Source organism: Anomaloglossus baeobatrachus, chromosome 7 (assembly GCF_048569485.1).
Source record: "Anomaloglossus baeobatrachus isolate aAnoBae1 chromosome 7, aAnoBae1.hap1, whole genome shotgun sequence".
NCBI classification, from domain to species: Eukaryota; Metazoa; Chordata; class Amphibia; order Anura; family Aromobatidae; genus Anomaloglossus; species Anomaloglossus baeobatrachus.
The window spans coordinates 301,458,320-301,479,019 of record NC_134359.1 but is presented as its reverse complement, the minus strand read 5'-3'; the positions used below and the strand labels follow the sequence as shown (position 1 = coordinate 301,479,019).

Below are 20,700 nucleotides of genomic sequence, written 5' to 3'. Positions count from 1 at the left end.
AAAGGAGAGGGGGAAATAACCGATTTGAGTGGGACTTCTTTATTATATGTCATTACCATGTTCACAAGGGTTCAATGGGGGGAATGATAAGAATGATGGGTTAAGGGGTCGCTGCTTTCCTTTGCTTTATCTTGCCATGTTACGGTTATTGATTTTAAAAATTGGTATGGAATTTGGGATGATCAAATATGACAATGTAATGTTGAATTTACAATGCTGAATTCGCTTATGCCAGTGTTATGTTATTGAAAAATTTGAATAAAAATATAGTTAAAAAAAAAAAAAAAACAGTGGGTAATATGAACTGTAGATCATGGAGTAATGTAGGTTGGACTACAGGAAGAGACTGGAAATATAATCCGGGTGATATTCTCCACTGTAAAAGTCCTCCGCCTGATGGCCGGACCTTAAAAACTTGCCTGACTCTATCTAATCCCAAATTGTGTTTGAAAGGCAATATCTGTGATACCGGAAATCGGGGAAACAGCTGTTCTTCACTTGTTTTAAATCTTGAAAATTTTCAATCCTGTGATCTGGGGATATATGTTCTGGGGGTGTGGCAATCGCGGGGGTCTTCAACTTTATACTTGGGACATGTAATGTTGAGAGATAATCATGATCATCCTCAAGGACCCCAAACTAACCCTTTGATATCTGGGAAAATTTTGGGAAAACCAATCCCGGTGGGAACAGCTGTTCAATTATCCACCACTGAGTCCTTTATTGTAGAAACAGGATTTACAGATGCGAATATGTGGCTTCAGTGGACTCAATATACTGCAAAGTCCAGTAATATATCTGATTGCTATGTGTGTGCTTCTGCCCGCCCACATCTTGGATCAGTGCCCATAAATATTGGAAATAAAATACTTAATTGTTTCCTCAGTCTGTATTCTAATACCACTGAGGGGGGAGATGACTGTCAAAAATGGAAGGATAAATATCCTATTGTAACTACAGCTCCCCAGCCCGGACAGGGAATTACTGTCTACCCTGGTAATTATACATGTATAACCATAGAGAATCACCAAGCCCAGAGAAAATATGGGTACTTTCCGCCGGGATATTGTTCCTAAAATATAACTGAAGCTGATGATGGTAATGTGACCATGCTTGCTCAGAATCATACTCAATCTGTAGCAGATGTTTTTTGGTTATGTGCTGATCTCAACATAAGAACCAGACTTAATTCTCCTTGGTCAGGACAGTGTGCCCTAATGAAGGCGATAATGCTAATAATAATCCTAATAGCCCCTGTAAATCATGGAGTTACTCTTGAGCAGCTAGAACAAGTGTCCAAGGGTAAAGCCAGAGCCCGTAGAGCGGTGTCAAACAACGATCTGATGGAGGACCCCCATGTATATATAGATGTAATTGGAGTCCCAAGGGGGGTCCCAGATAAATATAAGGCCAGAGATGAAGTAGCATCGGGATTTGAGTCCTTACTCCCTATCATCTCTGTGAACAAGAATGTCGCATGGATTAATTACCTCTACTATAATCAACAGAGATTTGTTAATTATTCCAGGGATGCTTTGACTGGGTTAGCTACTCAGTTGGGTCAGACTACTCTGCTGGCCGACCAGAACCGGATGGCTCTGGATATGCTGTTAGCAGAAAAAGGAGGTGTCTATGCAATGATAGGAGAGGCCTGTTGTACTTATGTCCCAGACGAAACAGGTCCAAATGGTAAAGTGACACAGGCCCTAAAGCAACTAAATTCCCTTTCCAAAGAGTTGAAGGAAAATTCTGGGGTGACCGACCCATGGAGTGACTGGTTCTCATGGATGACTTCTCTGAAGGGTATTTTCATTCAGTTAGGTATAGTGATATTACTAGTACTGCTAATCGCTATTATAATTGTTTACTGTATTTTGCCTTGCTGTAAGAAGATTTGTAACAAAGGGACGGATGAGGCTATGGCCATGGCCACCTTCCCCTCAGTTCTGTATACATCACAGAGCAGACACAGATTGGTTCTATGGTAACTGTCAAAAATCTATTCTACAAGCCCATACAAAGAAGACTGATGTAAGGGAGTACTATAGTACTCATGAACTGCACTGTGGGAACTGAGGCAAAGAAGTTAGGAGGGGTCCAAAGGTGTCACTAGCACATATACAACATACTGTAGAGCAAAGTAAACTTAGGAAAATTTAAAATTAGAATAATATTCACAGATATTTTATTAAGGGGGGACTGTGGAGGTGGCACTGAGCTATAGCTTGTCTGTTCAAATGTAATAAGAATATCTGTGTATATAAATAATCAAAATATAAATGTAGTTGCATAATTATCTGTCTGTCTATGTAGCAATTGCACAGATCTATAGTATAATTCAAAGTTGTATAATCATGAAGGAGTTAACTAAAGATGCTGAAGCCAAAATGTGAAGCTACAAAGTCTTATCAGTAATGTTCACATAGAAAGAATGTTTTAATGAACATCTGCTGGGAGAAATAGGGGAGTGACACTCCCATAAACTCTGTGTATCATTTTCAAGGCCGAAGGTGCCTTCTGTAATAATTAAGTTTCTTTCAATATAATAATGAGCTCAGTGGGTATTGCTGACTCAAGGCGAGAGCATGTTGTCTGTGTGTTCTTTGTCTTATATACATTGATATATATCGGCACTAATATACAGTTAATGTGGCACCGTCTCTGGTTATCCCAAACAAAGACTCCATTAGCAGTCTTGACCTAAAATTCCTTCCTTGACAGCTGGAGGCATATAGCTCTGGAGAGGAGAGGGCTGGGGCATACAGATCTGGTGAGGGGGGGGGTGGCTGGAGGCAAACAGCTCTGGTGAGGAGAGGGCTGGGGCATACAGATCTGGCGAGGGGGGGTGGCTGGAGGCATATAGCTCTGGTGAGGAGAGGGCTGGGGCATACAGATCTGGTGAGGGGGGGGTGGCTGGAGGCATATAGCTCTGGTGAGGAGAGGGCTGGGGCATACAGATCTGGTGAGGGGGGGGTGGCTGGAGGCATATAGCTCTGGTGAGGAGAGGGCTGGGCATACAGATCTGGTGAGAGGGGGCTGTGGGATACAGATCTGGTGGGAGGGGGCTGGAGGCATACAGAGCTGGGGGGTGCTGGGGGGCATATAGATCTGGTGGGGTGGCTGGGAGGAATACAAATCTGGTGTGGGGGCTGGGGGGCATACAAATCTGGTGCGGGGGCTGGGGGGTATACAAATCTGGTGTGGGGGTTGGGGGGCATACAAATCTGGTGAGGGGGGGTGGCTGGAGGCATATAGCTCTGGTGAGGAGAGGGCTGGGGCATACAGATCTGGTGAGAGAGGGCTGGGGAATACAGATCTGGTGGGAGGGGGCTGGAGGCATACAGAGCTGGGGGGCATATAGATCTGGTGGGGGGGCTGGGGGGCATACAAATTTGGTGAGGGGGCCATACAGATGTGGTGAGTGGGGTGACTGAAGGCATATAGCTCTGGTGAGGAGAGGGCTGGGGCATACAGCTTTGGGTAGGTGGGGGGGGTCACATACAGCGTTCCTTGGTGTTCAGCTCCTCTTCCTCCAGTCTCTTTATCTGTGGACAAAGCTCAGCATGTTGCTCGATACCTCCGCCCACAGATGAACTTCCTTCCCTACACAAGCAGCCCAGCTGAGAGCAGTGCACGCTGAGCTGCAGGTGCCGATTTAAAGTGACGGCAGCCAGGTAAGTGCTGCTGCTGCTGCCCACTAATAACAGCGGCAGTACAGAGCCAGAGCAGTGAAGCAGCGCTCGACTCTGCTCATGTGCATTAGGAGGGGGAGAAAGTCAGACGGGGAGAGAGGGGGTGGGCGGAGCCACGGGACAAAAGCCTCACGATCGTGACACCGGGACACCCGCTGAAATCCGGTACAGTCCCACTGTATCCGGGACGGTTGGGAGGAATGCTATTGACAACCCACTCTCCCCATCTCCCCCCCATTTTTTTTCTCTAACCTCATCCTTCGGCCTCTCACAGCTCACCAAAAGTCTCCTACACATGAGGACGGGAATACGTTGGACCTGGTCTTCTCCCGCCTATGCACTCTTCATGATTTCACCAATTCCCCTCTCCCACTCTCTGACCACAACCTTCTCTCCTTTTCCATCACAAACTGTCTTCAAACCCGGGACGCCCCTACTTATCACCCATACAGAAATCTAAGCGCCATCAATACCCAGCTGCTATTGAACAATTTGAAGTCATCCTTGGCTCCCATCTCCTCCCTCTCCTGTGCAGACTCTGCAGTGTCACATTATAATAAGACATTGCAGAGTGCCCTGGATGAAGCTACACCAGCTACGTGCAGAAATAAACCACACCGGCAGCGGCAGCCCTGGCACATGCTTCACACACGTGTCCTCCAGCGCTGTTCTAGGTGTGCTGAGCGTCGTGGAGAAAATCCTTCTCAGCTGAAGACTTCATCCACTATAAGTCCATGCTCAAAACCTATAACTCTGCTCTCCATCTGGCTAAACAAGTATACTTTACCACTCTCATCACTTCACTAGCCAACAATCCTAAACGACTCTTTGAAACCTTCCACTCCCTCCTGAGCCCTAAAGCACAGATCCTGGTCACCAACCTAAGCTCTGATGATCTGGCCACTTTCTTCTTACAAAAGATCAACGACATTCGCAAAGAAATCTTTGAAAAATCCCCTCAGAGCCTGGATCCGCTCATCTCCCGCACCTCAAGTTCACTATCAATATTCGACCTTATCACAGAAGAAGTGACGCGTCTCCTTGCCTCTTCCCGCCCAACAACCTGCACCAGTGACCCTCTTCCCTCACATCTCCTTCAGGTGCTCTCCCCAGCTGTCACTACCTATCTAACCAAAATGTTTCACCTCTCTCTTTCATCAGGTATCCTTCCTTCATCATTTAAACATGCCATCATAACCCCTCTACTTAAAAACCTTCCCTCAATCAGAACTGTGCCGCTAACTACAGACCAGTCTCTGACCTTCCCTTTATCTCTAAGCTCCTGAAACGCTTGGTCCACTCCCGGCTAATCCGCTATTTATCTGAAAACTCACTTCTTGATCCCTCTCAATCTGGTTTCCGCTCTTTACACTCCACCGAAACAGCCCTCACCAAAGTCTCAAATGATCTATTAACAGCAAAATCTAAAGGCCACTATTCCCTATTGTTTCTCTTGGATCTCTCAGCTGCTTTTGACACTGTGGATCACCAACTTCTCCTCACCATGCTCCGCTCTATTGGCCTCAAGGACACTGCTCTCGCCTGGTTCTCCTCCTATCTCTCCGACCCTGCCTTCACTGTTTCCTTTGCTGGCTCTTACTCCACTCCTCTCCCCCTCACCTTCGGGTTTCCTCAAGGCTCAAGTCTTGGGCCGTCTACTTTTCTCTCTATACACTGCCGCTATTGGACAAGCCATCAGCAGATTCGGTTTCCAATACCATTTCTATGCTGATGACACCCAATTATATACATCATCTCCAATCATCACCCCTGCTTTGTTACAAAATACCAGAGATTGTCTGTCTCCTGTCTCTCATGTCCTCCCTCTATCTGAAACAGAATCTCTCCAAAACTGAGTTTCTTGTGTTTCCTCCCTCTACCAACCAATCTACACCCGACATCTCAATTACCTTCGATGATTTAATCATTATTCCCAAGCAGCACGCTCGCTGTCTTGGGGTCATATTTGACTTAGAACTCTCCTTCATTCCCCATATACAATTACTCACTCGCACATGTCACCTACATCTCAAAAACATCTCCAGAATCCGACCATTTCTTACTTTCGAAACTGCAAAAACCCCTTACTGTCGCTCTTATTCATTCCCGCCTGGATTACTGCAACTCTTTATTGATTGGTCTCCCTCGGACCAAACTCTCCCCTCTCCAATCCATCCTGAATGCAGCAGCCAGGGTCATATTCCTGTCCAGCCGCTTCACCGATGCCTCCACCTTGTGCCAGTCACTACACTGGCTACCTATCAGCTACAGAATACAATACAAACTCCTATCCCTCACCCACAAAGCTCTCCACAACTCTGCACCACCATATATCTCATCCCTCATCTCTGTCTATCATCCTACCCGCCCCCTTCGTTCTTCAAATGATCTTAGACTAGCATCCTCCATAATACGAACCTCACACCTCCGTCTCCAAGACTTTTCTCGTGCCGCGCCAGTTTTCTGGAATGCACTACCCCAAAGAATGCGACTAATATCCAGCCCCCAAGATTTAAGTGCACATTAAAAACACATCTCTTCAGACAAGCTTATCATAATAACTTACTAACCTAACTCTCCCCTGTCCCACCTTCTAAATGCTACTCATAACCTTCTCTCTCCTACTTCTGTCCTCACATCCTACATACAACCAATAGCACGTAAGGGCACACAAAAGGTTACTGTCTAATGACCAGATCATTCATCTTTATATGTAACCAATAAACTAGCATAACGATGGCCGGCCAGATCTACAAGTGTGCTTCACCTCTTGTGTCCCCCTTGTTCCCCATAGATTGTAAGCTTTCCAGCAGGGCCCTCATTCCTACTGGAGCTGTTGAATTATGTACTATTTTGTTTTGTTTTTGTCTATACAACCCCCCACCAGATTGTAAAGTGCTGCGGAATATGTTGGCGCTATATAAATAAACATTATTATTTTATATATAAATATATGTATATGTATTTATGTATTGGAATTGTATTTAATATCTCCACATTATTCTGAAGCATTTGTTTTTATTTTTGCTCTTATGGGTTGTCTGGGCAGTTCTCACCCTCATCATCGGAGGCGCAGAGCTCCCAGGTCACCACCCCAGTCAGAGGTGGGTCAGTCTCACCCCACAAAATCAGATCTCCTGCTTTGCACTGAGGAGGTGCAACACCCTTAAACATGTCTGCAAATGGAGTGTCTGGTTCGGCTTCTTAAGTCATATCACGAGCCTTGTTAAATGGTGGATATTGACTGGTAAGATGCTACCCCCAATATGGGGTGGCAGCAGAGATGGAGTCCTTTTCCTTCTGGAGAAACTATTTCCACAGCAGTCGGGTGTCATTTATAGAACCATTGTCCTATAATGTCACTACAGCCGGGAAAGCCGTCGTCCTCTGCACCCATTATTGCTCCAGCTCTCAGACTTTATATCCCTACTGGGTTATACCGAGGGCTTGGACATATTATGCGGACACTCCAGTCCTCTGCTCACCTCTTGATGTTGCTCCTTGATCTGCCCCTGTGGTTGTACAATCATTCACTGAAAAAGAAAGAACAGAAGCCTAAGATCAGTCCAGGGCCGGTCACTGCTAACTACTATTTAATCATACACCAGGGCTGTGATCTCTATTGGGAATAATAATAATAATAATAATAATAATCTTTATTTCTATAGCGCCAACATATTCCGTAGCGCTTTACAATTCAGGAGGATCATATACAAACAAGTAACAGTTATAGAAATACAATATTTAGAGGGGAAAAAAAAATAGTGTATACAAAATACAGTGTATACAAAATACAAAAAAATACAACCCTGCTCGTGAGAGCTTACAATCTACAATGAGATGGGGGGAGAGGCAAGGTTCAAGTGCTTATTTACAATGACAATCCAACCATCTCACGGAAATGGGGCTGGATAATGGTTTCCTGGACCAGTGGGCCCGAGAGCCTTGAGATGCCTTTGGGTGCCATGGAGTTTGATGTGGAGCTATGTTGTGAGAGGTTGTAGAGGGACTATGTGAATCGAATCTGATTAGGGAGTGTGATAGGCCGCCCTAAAAAGATGCGTCTTTAGGGTGCGTCTTTAGGATGCGTCTGAAGCTGAATAGCGGAATACATTTCCCCTATCATAGGACTGCATATATTGGGGGAATCTAGGTTTTCTTGAAGAGATAATAATAATTAGCTCTCCTCCAGAAGGAAGAAACCTGCTCTACAGCGCCACCCATAGGTAGCTTCCTTGTAAGTCCATGTTCAACCCATTAAAAGTTTTCCCACTTTTTCCCCGTATTTGGTACAAATATAAAACCTCTCCGAGTGCACCTTGTTTGTTTCTTGTTTTTTGACCCCTGCTGTTTCTCTTTTTCCTCCAGAACTTGTCACGTGAGTCTCCTTCCTACTTCATTACCTGTGAGTGCTCTTTAAGATTGTAAAAAATTAATTTCCTACCTTCTCATTTATTAGAAGGATCAAAAGGTGCAATGTTTCTGAAAGCGTTTATTGAATAAGAAAAATGGTAAGAGCCAGTGGAGAGGAAAAGTGGAGCGATTTGGAGATCAAGAGCGCGACTGGCAGATTGTGGTCTCAATGCTACAGCTAGAGGGATATTCATCGTTGCGGTTGCATCCGACATGTTGGTACACTTGAAATTGGGATCTCAATCACATTGAACACTTGTGGCAAGATCTTAAAATTGATGTTGGGAGAAGACACCTTCAAATATGAGAGACCTGGGGCTGGTTATAAAGAAGAGTCCTCTCCACCTAGATAGGTCCATCAGGGTCTTCTCTAGGTCCATCAAGGTCTTCGCCATTTTCTTCATAGTATCAAGCCATCGGGTTGCTGGTCTTTCTCTTCTGCTTTTTCCTACTATACTTCCAATCATGATGTCCATCTCCAATGATTGCTCTCTTCTTGTGATGTGGCCAAAGTAGGTTTGGTGATTCTTGCTTCGAGTGACATGTCTGGCTTGATTTATTTGTTCTTCTTGCCATCCATGGTATTGATAACCTCCTTCTCCAGCACCACATTGAAAAGGCGTTGGTTCTTCTTCTGTCTTGTTTCTTCATCATCCTGGTTTCGCATCTAGATGTGACTACAATTTTGGAATACCTCTTTACAAAAGCCTCAAAAGATAACTGGAGACATTAGCCAAGCCAGAGACGCCAATCTGTAAAAGGTTGTTTCTGGGTTATTGAGAGGGGATCACAGGCCCAAAGCTTTACTGAGGAAAGACATACAAAGGGAAGAAGGGTATTAACCCTCCTCATTATCATCAATATTCGGACTGCTCATTAGTAGTGTCCCTTCATGACCAGTCATTTTCTAGAAAGCCACATGGTTCATAAGGTGCCAGATCTCCTGTATGGCCTCAACCCCCTGGTACACGCCTATAAAGAGCCAATCGACACTGTATGCTTCTCCGTGCAATGGCCATACAAATTTTTGTTTTGAGGGTATCAAACAGGAATCTGTTACCAGGCATTGAAAAAATTGGTGAAAGGGTGTTTACTCAAAGAATGGGCTACTTGGACAGTACCACATCTCGCATACTCTACGGGCATGAAACTTCTTGGGGGCAGCTCATACTACATGAACATCTCTGTTAGGTCTTTGTTTATGCTGGTCAACTTCTTAGAAGCCATGTTCTTCTAAATAGTCTCAACGGGGAGTCTTCAAATTGACTCCATTATGTCCAGCGCTCTACATGAGTGTTTTAAGTCAAAACACACGTGTGTTTGGTATACCTAAGTCAGGCCGGAGCCCCTGATACATTCTGGCAGTACCAGGGGAGTTCCGGGGGGGGGTGGGAATTTGGAGAGCTTCTACTTGACTTAGCCTCCTCCAGATCCAAAGGGAATAAGAAGACAGAGAAGGACGCCGAGCCGCACTGCTGGGGTTCTTCATGAAGACTTGGGCCATTAATGTGTGCCATGCCCTTGATACTTATTGTAGTTCAGCCTTGGCTATGTCACAGTATACGGTTAATATTTTTATAGACCCGAAAATCTGCAGGTTGAAGTCCCCTAGGGGGACAAAATTAATAAAAAAAAGTTTTGAAAATGTAAATTTTGTTTTAAAAAAAAAAATAATATATTTGTTATATTCAAATCTGTGAAAGTCCATTCTATCGACACCAAAATAGTATCAATAAAGTCTGATCGGGTCACAAAAAGTCCTCACAAAGTCCCACCAGCTGAAAAGGGGAAACATTTTTTTTTTTTTGTTTTCCTTTTACATTGTTTTCATTTGGGGGAAAAAGGAAAGGTATTAAACTTTATATTCAGTTATCTAACTAATATTTAATAAGATGTTTAATTTATTTTCATTTCTTCTTATGGATCTTGAGCCTGTGATCACTGGATTAAAGTGGGTAAACGGGTGCGATCAGATCTAGCTCTTATCGCAGCCGATACGCTCAGGTCCTGGCAGCTGCTGAGCCGCTCCATGTAGTGATGGCGCACGTCTCACTGTGGTTGCCACCAACACAAGATGTAAACAATATTTATTTTTTTTCAACATTCAACTCAGTAAAAAAAAAAATGTGACTTAAAACAATACTAAAAACTGGACTATCCGCAGGAGTCCGGTGCTAATTCCTAAGCTGTGTGATCCTGGGATCTGCACTAGTTTTAGTAAAGTCTTGGTACTAAAATGGGCTCTCTACTGCTTTATCTGCTTTAAAGGGGTTGTCCACTTTGTACAAATTTCTGCCCTCAAAATCCTTTATTGTAAAAACAAAATAAATAAAACCAGCGCTTTACCCTACTCATGTCACAAAGCCACTCTCTTTTGTTTGGCTGCAGTGGTGACCTCATGTCAGCACCACTGCAGCCAATTACTGAGCTGAGCACCTATGCTGCTGCACTCAGTGATTGGCTGCAGCCCAACAGAGACCTGTGCAGTGGCGGAGCAGCACTGCTGAATCAGAGGAAAGCTCAGTTTGGGTTTTTTTCTAGACGTATCTGTGCCTGCGGGAACTGGTCCAAAGTGGGCAACCGCTGTTACTATCAACATATATATGATATAATGCATATACACTGATAACATCAAAGCGAGTAGTGATAAGCGAGCACTGCCATGCACGGGTGCTGAGTACTCGTTGGACGCTTGGATGGGCGAGACACCTGAGTATCATGGAAGTCAATGGAGCACTTCGTCCAGAAAAATGGTTGAGTTCCCCATTGTCTTACATTCTACTCTGTACACGAGTCGTGAGTCTGACCAAGGAAGTTTCTAACTGCTCGATATGAGTACTGAGCACCCGCGCATGGTTGTGCTTGATCATCACTAGTTACGAGTAGCGAGCACCTGCGCCTGGTAGTGCCCGCTCATAACTAATAACGAGTACTGAGCACCCGAGCATGGTAGTGCCTGCTCATCACTACTCACAAGGTCTCGTTTGGTGGCCATGCCAGGATCATACAAAGTGAAAGCTTAGACCATACCGGAGGGCGGTCAATTACCTGCTTGTTATATTTAGAAGACTTTTGATTTTTTATAAATCTGATTTTGTTTCTGATTCTTGTTCCTTGAACTTGGACTTACAGGGTCACTACTTTTAGGAGCTTCTAGAGAGAAAGTTCTCTTCCTTCTGGAGCCGAATGAATGTGAGAGTAACTCCTCCTACATGATCTTCATGTAGTTTTGCAGTCCCAAAGTGTTAAATCCCGCCTCTGCTCTGCCATATCCGCAGCCCTCCCTCCCTCCGCAGATCCCGTTATACTATTCCTCTCTTATTGTATCGTCTTACCAGATTTCCCGATTCTTACCCGCCTGAGAGGCTTTCAGGAGCTCCTCCGCCACCTGGTTCTCATTGCTTGCTCTTAGCACAGCCACGGTCACTTCAATGGCATTGGAATCCGTGTAATTCCTTATGATCAGATCAGCCACGTCTTCGGGGTCTTTATCCTCCAGATCTCCTCTTGGGATCTTGCGTCTCTCCTTGGTATCCCAGTCATTTAACTTGTTCTTAAACTTTTTAAAGGATTTTTTTTCCAATTTCTCCAGCGCTTCGAGCAGAAGGTCCCTCACCGTCTTCCCCATTCTGTCCTAAGTACACGAATTCCCTCCTTACTGCACAAATTACTTTCTGTTTCAGCACTGTGCGCTACTATAGGCTGGGACTTTTCGGCAGGGATTAGAAATATGCTCCCAGAGCTGCTCTTGGTTCTGGGTGTATAATACAGGACCAGACAGGTTTCCTTGAAATCCTGTCTCTGCTCTGCCATATCCACAGCCATCCCTCCCTCCCCTCCGGGGATCTTCATTATACTATTCCTCTCTTATTGTATCGTCTTACCAGATTTCCCGACTCGTACCCGCCTGTAAGGCTTTCTGGAGCTCCTCCGCCTCCTGGTTCTCATTGATGGCTTCTAGCACAGCCAGGGTCACTTTAATGCCATAGGAATCCTTGTAATGCCTTCTGATCAGATCAGCCACGTCTTCGGGGTCTGCATCCTCCAGCTTTCCTCTCGGGATCTTGTTATATCCCTCCTCGATATCCCAGTCATTTAACTTGTTCTTAAACTTTTTAAAGGATTTTTTTTCCAAGTTCTCCAGCGCTTGGAGGAGGACGTCCCTCACCGTCTTCCCCATTCCCTCCTAATCATTAGTGTAAGGGGTGGGCAGACCCCTTACAAAGAAGCACAGTTACCCGGAATGTTGATTTTATGTAATAAAAATGTTTTTATTGTTAATGCACTGTTTTAGTGGGTTCCCCTAGTGGCCGGGTGGGACGGCTGTCTCATAGATACAGTGGGAGGAGGAGCCGGCATGTAAAAGGGGAGGGAGAAAAGATGTAGAGGAAAAAGTAGGAGCAAGGGCAGTTGTCTCTGGGACGGGAGAAAGGAAACAGAGAAGGGGCAGAGTGTGGTATCTGGATCAATAGGGACGCCGGAGAGAAAAGGAGTGGACGGAACCTCAAAGTGCGAAGCAGTACCGGTGTGGGTCCGGTCTGTGGGTAGCCGTAGTGGGAGCCAGGTGAAGCAGATTAGCCGGGCACATCCCCACTGGAGGAGACGTCAGGACAGGTTGTTCCCCAGCTCAAGGAAGTGTACAAGTCATCTGTAACTGCCGGTTGTGTGAAGAGCCGTGTAATAAAGAATGTCTTTTATTTGCACCGAATCATGCCTGGAGAGTGTTTGTACGCCGGACGACAATTGCACCACCGCACTCTGCCCCACCAAGACATCTCCTGTCCCGATAGTGACGGTGGAGCCAGGGGTAAGCCTGCCAGACAGAGGGGCCACGACTACAAACCCCGAGGCACCCCTGGCACCCCGTTACAATTAGTGCACGAATTACTTTCAGTTTCACTGCGATACTTCCTGTTCTTTTCCTCCTTCTGGTCAATTTCTAGGAACGAGAGGAAATGAGCTGTAAGGGTTAATATACAGGAGGTTGTTCTGAACCCGGTGAGGCTGTTGTACTGACCGGCCCAGTCTTCAGGCTTTAGTTCCTGGAAACAGTTCAGTTCAGTTCAGTGAGAGTATTCTTGGTCTGCAGCCAGTAATACAACACTTACTTCCGCCTCCCTGCACCTTCCATTATGGAAGCCTCACATCCAGATGTTGCCACATATAGTGCTTTGAACAAGTATTCATACCCCATGAACTTTCCCACATTTTGTTTGTATTGCACCCACAAACTTAAATCTATTTTATGTGATATAACAACACACAGTACAAGTATATGTGAAGTGAAGGGAATGACACCTGGTCTTCTAAATACAGTGGAACCTTGGTTTAAGAGTAACTTGGTTTGAGGGCGTTTTGCAAGACAAGCAAAGCTTATTACAAATGTGTAACTTGGTTTATAGCAATGCTTTGCAAGAAGAGCAAATACTCACCGTGTACACGTCTGGTTCTGTCCTTTCACCGCGCTCTGACCCGCTCTGGAGGTGACGTTCTGTGCATATTTACTGCACACTGTATACATTATAGCATTGTACAGTGCAGTATATACTGTATAGCATGTCTATCAATTGGCATTTGTGGATATTGTATTGTACTTTTATTCTGCTAGCCAGTGCAGCACATTGCTTATACTGTACCTCCCGCACACCAACAATTTTATTGTAAGCCAAAGTGCAGTTTAATGTTTTACTGTACAGCATTTTGTATTGGTGCATTGAAATAATTTTATATATTTTGTATTACTGTAGTAAGTTTGTATAAATACAGCAAATATTTTTGGGTTGTGGAACGAATTGTCTGTTTTTCAATTATTTCCTATGGGAAAATTCGCTTTGATATGACTTGGTTTAAGAGCACCGGAATGAATTATGCTCGTAATCCAAGGTTCCACTGTACTTAAAAGATATAAAGCTAAAAATTGTGACATGCATTTATATTCAGCCTTCTGTAATCTTATACCCCTAAATAAAATCCTGACCAACCAACTGCCTCCAAAAGTCACATAATTAGTAAATTGCCTTCACCTGTGTGTAATTTCCTCTCAGTATAACTACAGCTGTTCTGTGATGGCCTCAGAGTATTGCGTGAGAACATTAGGGATCAAACAGGATCATGAAAACCAAAGAACCCACCAGACAGGTCAAAGATAAAGTTGTGGAGAAGATTAAAGCAGATTTACATTATAAGGGGGTGACTTGTGAACACAGGAGAGCTGGGCACCCACCACAGTTGTAACACTCACCGCCAATGTTGTTGCTGGGACGGCAAGCAACAATGAACCCACTAGACCACAGGTGGGACCTGTGCTTACCCTTCAGTGGGAGAGGCTTAACTAAGTGCCTGCCGAGAAGCAGACGCCAGGTACTACTCCCAGGACAGTGACCGGCACTGTGGCAGCTGACCCCCAGGACAGGAGACGGACACAGGTATGGACACAGGTACAGGCAGGATGACTGAGACAGACAGGACAGGCAGGTATGGTGGGCACGGCAGGGACAAACAGGTATGGAAAAGCAGACTCAGGATCAGGTAACGGGACAAGAGCTTGGGAATCTGACAACTAGCTAGCAGACAGAAGACAGACTAACTAAAGGCGTTGCACAGGCACCTCCCATAATGGGAGGGTGCCTGAAATACGTAGTGCTTCTCACCCGTAAGCTGAGGCATTTCTGGGAAATGGCGCTCTGGCCCTTTAAGATGAGGGCGGGTGTGCGCAAATGCGCCTTAAACGCATTTCTGGCAAACCTGTTTGGGGAGGAGAGAGCAGGAGCACATGTGGACGGCAGCGGGGGAGGATGCAACTCGGCTGGGGCAGTGAGTAAGTCGATGTACCTGCAACAGTGGAGTTACAGTTACGTTGTGACTCTATCTGTGAGTTTGGAGCACATCCCAAAATCATCCCCCACATGTGGTCACCAGAGGGGAGGTGACTGGTTTTAATAAAAGGTACACACAACATTTTTACTCTGTACATGCCCGGTGGAGACATTGATGTAGGATTGTTCCATACAGTACCTCCCTCCATCTGAGCTATTTTAGTGAACCAGGTGTAGTATTTTTTCTTTTATCCCTTTTATTTTATGTAATTGTCTATATTGTATTGTCTCCTTGTGAACTGCATATCCTCTTTCTATCATTTCTTGTTACATATACATATATATTTTTTCTAGCATTTGTCCCTGGGATTCAGAACTATAAGTGACAGGTAGTAGTATACCTGGTTTAATTTACTCTAACACTTTATCCGTTTACAGCTGTACCACCATCTTTCTCTTCTCTTCCTTGTAATGCTGATACCAGTTGCTCTACCCCCCTATTTCCACTCTCCATTGCCTTTTGTTCCCATTTCTATATACCTATTGACTCGCCTTTGGCGAACATTACTGTGAATTCTCAACTTGTTAACTCTAGACATGTTCTACCCATATATATATATTTATACATTTTTTCAAAAAAATTTTTCCCTCTGATATGTATGATATCTTTGTTCACCCTTGTATAATTTTTTTGTCAAAACTATTGTAAAAAACTATTTGTCTGAACAAACTTTGCAATCTTTATTTTTGTTGTTTGTACTCCATTTCACAGCAGACTCTGTGAACAAGGCCAGTGGCCGCAACGTCAGAGTAATTTTCTGCCTCTTAGTTCATTTTCCTTTGCATGGCTTTTTGAACCTTTAATAAATAGACACATTATTCATATGCAACTGAGTGTGCAGTGTATTTTTATGCTTACAGTATTGGGGTTCCCCCATTCACTAGCACCTCACCCTCAAATAAAGTGTGCACGCCCCTTTTTTCTATCTTCTAGTCTTTGTCTTTTCTCTGGATGTTCTGTCTCTTCTAGTCTTTGTTTCTTCTTTGGATGTTCTGTCTCTTCTTGTCTTTTCTCTGGATGTTCTGTCTCTTCTTGTCTTTGTCTTTTCTCTGGATGTTCTGTCTCTTCTAGTCTTTGTTTCTTCTTTGGATGTTCTGTCTCTTCTTGTCTTTTCTCTGGATGTTCTGTCTCTTCTTGTCTTTTCTCTGGATGTTCTGTCTCTTCTAGTCTTTGTCTTGTCTTTGGACGTTCTGTCTCCTCCTGGTCTGTCAGTCTGTTCAGATTAATGTCTGTCTCATCTGAGGCCTATCTGTCTCTATTAGTGTGTGTAGGTCAGTGTTGTCTGTTTTTCATCTCCCTGTCAGTCTGTTGACGTCTCTTCTGGTTGCTGTTGGTCTTTCCTGGTCAGTGTCTCCATTAGTCTGCGGTCCCTGCCTCCTCATGGATCTTCTGTCTCCTCATTGATTCCCAATACCTTCTCTCTCTTACAGTGTGATCTGCTGTGAGGTCTCGGACTGTTTGCAGGTTGGTATTTCTTCATTAACCTCTGTGAGACTTCCAGTCATTTTCAGTTTTACATCAGTCTCTGTATTTTATGTCTTATGTCGTTATCCTACTTGATCTGAAGATGAGCACTGAGCGATGAAATACACTGATGAGTAAAAGGGTAACAATGTTTTGCTCTTTTGGCTTTCAGGCTCCATATCTCTCTATCCTCTACAGCTTTGAGTGTGAGACGACCTTCATTTTATAGATAGTCGTCTTGGCTTCTCATACATAAATGTGACTTGCAGATATTTACCATATGATTAGTTCTGCTGATTATTCTCATGTTGCTGCATTGTTACTGTTTTGTTAGTATTTTGTAAATTCACCTTTGACTTTCAGCACTGCCTCAATCCTTCTGAGCTCCATCAGATTTAAGCATGTCTCCACCACAATCTGATCCCAGATCTCTTCTCCATGTTCCCAGTGTTGGTGTATACTGGTCAGGTCTCTTCTCCATGTTCCCAGTGTTGGTGTATACTGGTCAGGTCTCTTCTCCATGTTCCCAGTGTTGGTGTATACTGGTCAGGTCTCTTCTCCACGTTCCCAGTGTTGGTGTATACTGGTCAGGTCTCTTCTCCACGTTCCCAGTGTTGGTGTATACTGGTCAGGTCTCTTCTCCACGTTCCCAGTGTTGGTATATACTGGTCAGGTCTCTTCTCCACGTTCCCAGTGTTGGTGTATACTGGTCAGGTCTCTTCTCCATGTTCCCAGTGTTGGTGTGTACTGGTCAGGTCTCTTCTCCACGTTCCCAGTGTTGGTGTGTACTGGTCAGGTCTCTTCTCCACGTTCCCAGTGTTGGTGTGTACTGGTCAGGTCTCTTCTCCACGTTCCCAGTGTTGGTGTGTACTGGTCAGGTCTCTTCTCCATGTTCCCAGTGTTGGTGTATACTGGTCAGGTCTCTTCTCCACGTTCCCAGTGTTGGTGTGTACTGGTCAGGTCTCTTCTCCACGTTCCCAGTGTTGGTGTGTACTGGTCAGGTCTCTTCTCCACGTTCCCAGTGTTGGTGTGTACTGGTCAGGTCTCTTCTCCATGTTCCCAGTGTTGGTGTATACTGGTCAGGTCTCTTCTCCACGTTCCCAGTGTTGGTGTGTACTGGTCAGGTCTCTTCTCCATGTTCCCAGTGTTGGTGTATACTGGTCAGGTCTCTTCTCCACGTTCCCAGTGTTGGTGTATACTGGTCAGGTCTCTTCTCCACGTTCCCAGTGTTGGTGTATACTGGTCAGGTCTCTTCTCCACGTTCCCAGTGTTGGTGTATACTGGTCAGGCCTCTTCTCCACGTTCCCAGTGTTGGTGTATACTGGTCAGGTCTCTTCTCCATGTTCCCAGTGTTGGTGTATACTGGTCAGGTCTCTTCTACATGTTCCCAGTGTTGGTGTATACTGGTCAGGTCTCTTCTCCATGTTCCCAGTGTTGGTGTATACTGGTCAGGTCTCTTCTCCACGTTCCCAGTGTTAGTGTATACTGGTCAGGCCTCTTCTCCACGTTCCCAGTGTTGGTGTATACTGGTCAGGTCTCTTCTCCATGTTCCCAGTGTTGGTGTATACTGGTCAGGTCTCTTCTCCATGTTCCCAGTGTTGGTGTATACTGGTCAGGTCTCTTCTCCACGCTCCCAGTGTTGGTGTATACTGGCCAGGTCTCTTCTACATGTTCCCAGTGTTGGTGTATACTGGTCAGGTCTCTTCTCCATGTTCCCAGTGTTGGTGTATACTGGTCAGGTCTCTTCTCCATGTTCCCAGTGTTGGTGTATACTGGTCAGGTCTCTTCTCCACGTTCCCAGTGTTGGTGTATACTGGTCAGGTCTCTTCTCCACGTTCCCAGTGTCGGTGTATACTGGTCAGGTCTCTTCTCCACGTTCCCAGTGTTGGTGTATACTGGTCAGGTCTCTTCTCCATGTTCCCAGTGTTGGTGTATACTGGTCAGGTCTCTTCTCCACGTTCCCAGTGTTAGTGTATGCTGGTCAGGTCTCTTCTCCACATTCCCAGTGTTGGTGTATACTGGTCAGGTCTCTTCTCTATGTTCCCAGTGTTGGTGTATACTGGTCAGGCCTCTTCTCCATGTTTCCAGTGTTGGTGTATACTGGTCAGGTCTCTTCTCCACGTTCCCAGTGTTGGTGTATACTGGTCAGGTCTCTTCTCCACGTTCCCAGTGTTGGTGTATACTGGTCAGGTCTCTTCTCCACGTTCCCAGTGTTGGTGTATACTGGTCAGGTCTCTTCTCCACCTTCCCAGTGTTGGTGTATACTGGTCAGGCCTCTTCTCCATGTTTCCACTGTAGGTGTATACTGTTCGCTCACTTGGGGATGTATACAGCTTTTTCTTCACCCACAAGTGTTGGATTGGGTTGATGTCTGTGGACTTTGAGAACAATCCAGCTCCTCTACTTCACTGTCATTGACCCATGTCTTCCCCAATCTCGCCGTATGCTTTGGGTCATTCTCCTGCTGGACACTGTCATCCTTTTTATACATATAATACTTGAATGTATGAAGTAACTCGTCTTGAAGGATCCTCACATATAGCTCCACATTGAGACCACCATCCATCCTGGTCAAGTATCCAATGATGTCATGCGATGTTCGGCTCTGTACGCAGTTTGTGGCACAGTGGCGTGTATAGATTCTGACAAGCATCCTAGGGCTTCAGAATTGTTCAGCCAGAGCTGGGCATTGGCTGCTTCAGGTCCACTAGTCTTCAGCTCTGCAGGAGTTAATTCCTGCAGACTGGAGAGCAGGAACTAGGAGCTCAGGTTGCTATTTGCCACGTGTAGCTGCCTCCTTATTATTTAAGGCACGGTTTTCATCCAGTATGTACCGATGATCGCTTCAGCATAGGCTCCAGCAATCCCCGTCCTTTATGTGAACATGTTTATGGTGATCTGTAAAGTGATCTTTGAGTGATTGTTCTCCTGTTGTGTAGTTATTTTCTTCCCTTTTCTTTATTCTCCTGTACACATTTTCTCTCTCCTTTGTGTTTGAGTGTAGTGTATACGAGTTTTCGTTCTGCCCTGTCCATATTGTTTCTGTGGGGTTTTGTTATTGTGTTTACCGGTACGCCCAAGGGTGTAATAGTGGGAGTAAGATCAGGGCTTGGTCAGAAGTCAGGGTCACGCTGGGGGCTCAGACCTGGCTATAATAATGCCTACCTCCGAGATAAGGGACAGAGCATGGTCTCGAGTCTGAGGGCCAGCTTAGGGGCCCCTGTCCTATCATTACATGCCCCGTGACAAATGCCTTTTTACTGTGAAACAACCCCATATCTTCAGGCTTCTTACATTGAAATTGATAGTTCCTTCAATTTTAGTTAGCCCCTTTTTCCCTTGTTTCTTCCAGACCCATTTGCTCCCATCACTCCCATCAGTGCCATCTATTAACTTCTATTTCTTCACTCCCAATCACCTGTTTCCAATCTCCCAGTTTTCATACTTTTTTGTAAACTCGAGCCGACGCTTCTTATGATGATATTGAAGTTGAGGCTTCTTCACCTTGTTTCGGGGCCACCATTCCAGACTTGTGTAACACGCGTCGCTTGGTGCTTCATGGACGTCTGTGATGTCACTATTATGGAGCAGATGAGCCGCCTCCACTGCCGGGTGTCACCAGAACTGATAGACCTTGTGATGAGTGACTTGGTGATTCCGGTATTCTGTCTGGGCGTCACCTCTTGGCTTTTGAATGGTTGGATGGACTTCATTTCTTTTTCTTCCCCCTGTCATGGCCTCACATGATGCAGTTTGGCAATTTTCTTGGTTGAGAGACCGCTATCGCTGAGCTGGATGATGCTGGCTCTCTTTTCTTGGGAAATTTTCTTTATAGAGGGTCCTCGATTCGAACCAATGACCAGGCACTTGGGAATCAACCTAATAACACACTGAGCTATTAGGGAATGTGAGAACAGGTTGTAATTTGTAGTATACAGGAAGAAAAAGGAGCAAAACAGTAACAATGCAGCGACTTGACAAGAATCTGCTGCACTAATCATATCCTAAATAGCTGCTAGTCACATTTATGTATGATACAGCCAAGATGATTGTCTATAAAATGAAGGTCGTCTCACGCTCGGAGCTGTAGAGGATGAAGAGATATGGAGCCTGAAAGGCAAAGGTGTAAAATATTGTTACCCTTTTGCTCATCATGTATTTCCCATAGCCTACGACTATTTTCCCGTAGTCTCTATTTTCTCGTAGCCTCAGACTATTTTATGCTTTACTGTTTCTATTTGCATAAAGTGAGACA

General features: G+C 45.0%; 1 protein-coding gene across 1 annotated transcript in view; it reads right to left on the bottom strand.

Moving 5' to 3' along the window:
- Positions 1-12,285, bottom strand: part of LOC142246786 (apoptosis-associated speck-like protein containing a CARD) — a 59,771-nt gene extending 47,486 nt beyond the window's left edge. Inside the window, exons 1-2 of the mRNA XM_075319836.1 lie at positions 12,009-12,285; positions 7,178-7,225 (exon numbers count right to left, since the gene is read on the bottom strand). Coding sequence (XP_075175951.1) covers positions 7,178-7,225; positions 12,009-12,285 — 325 coding nt within the window. The remainder of the gene's footprint in view (positions 1-7,177; positions 7,226-12,008) is intronic.
- Positions 12,286-20,700: the final 8,415 nt, after the last annotated feature.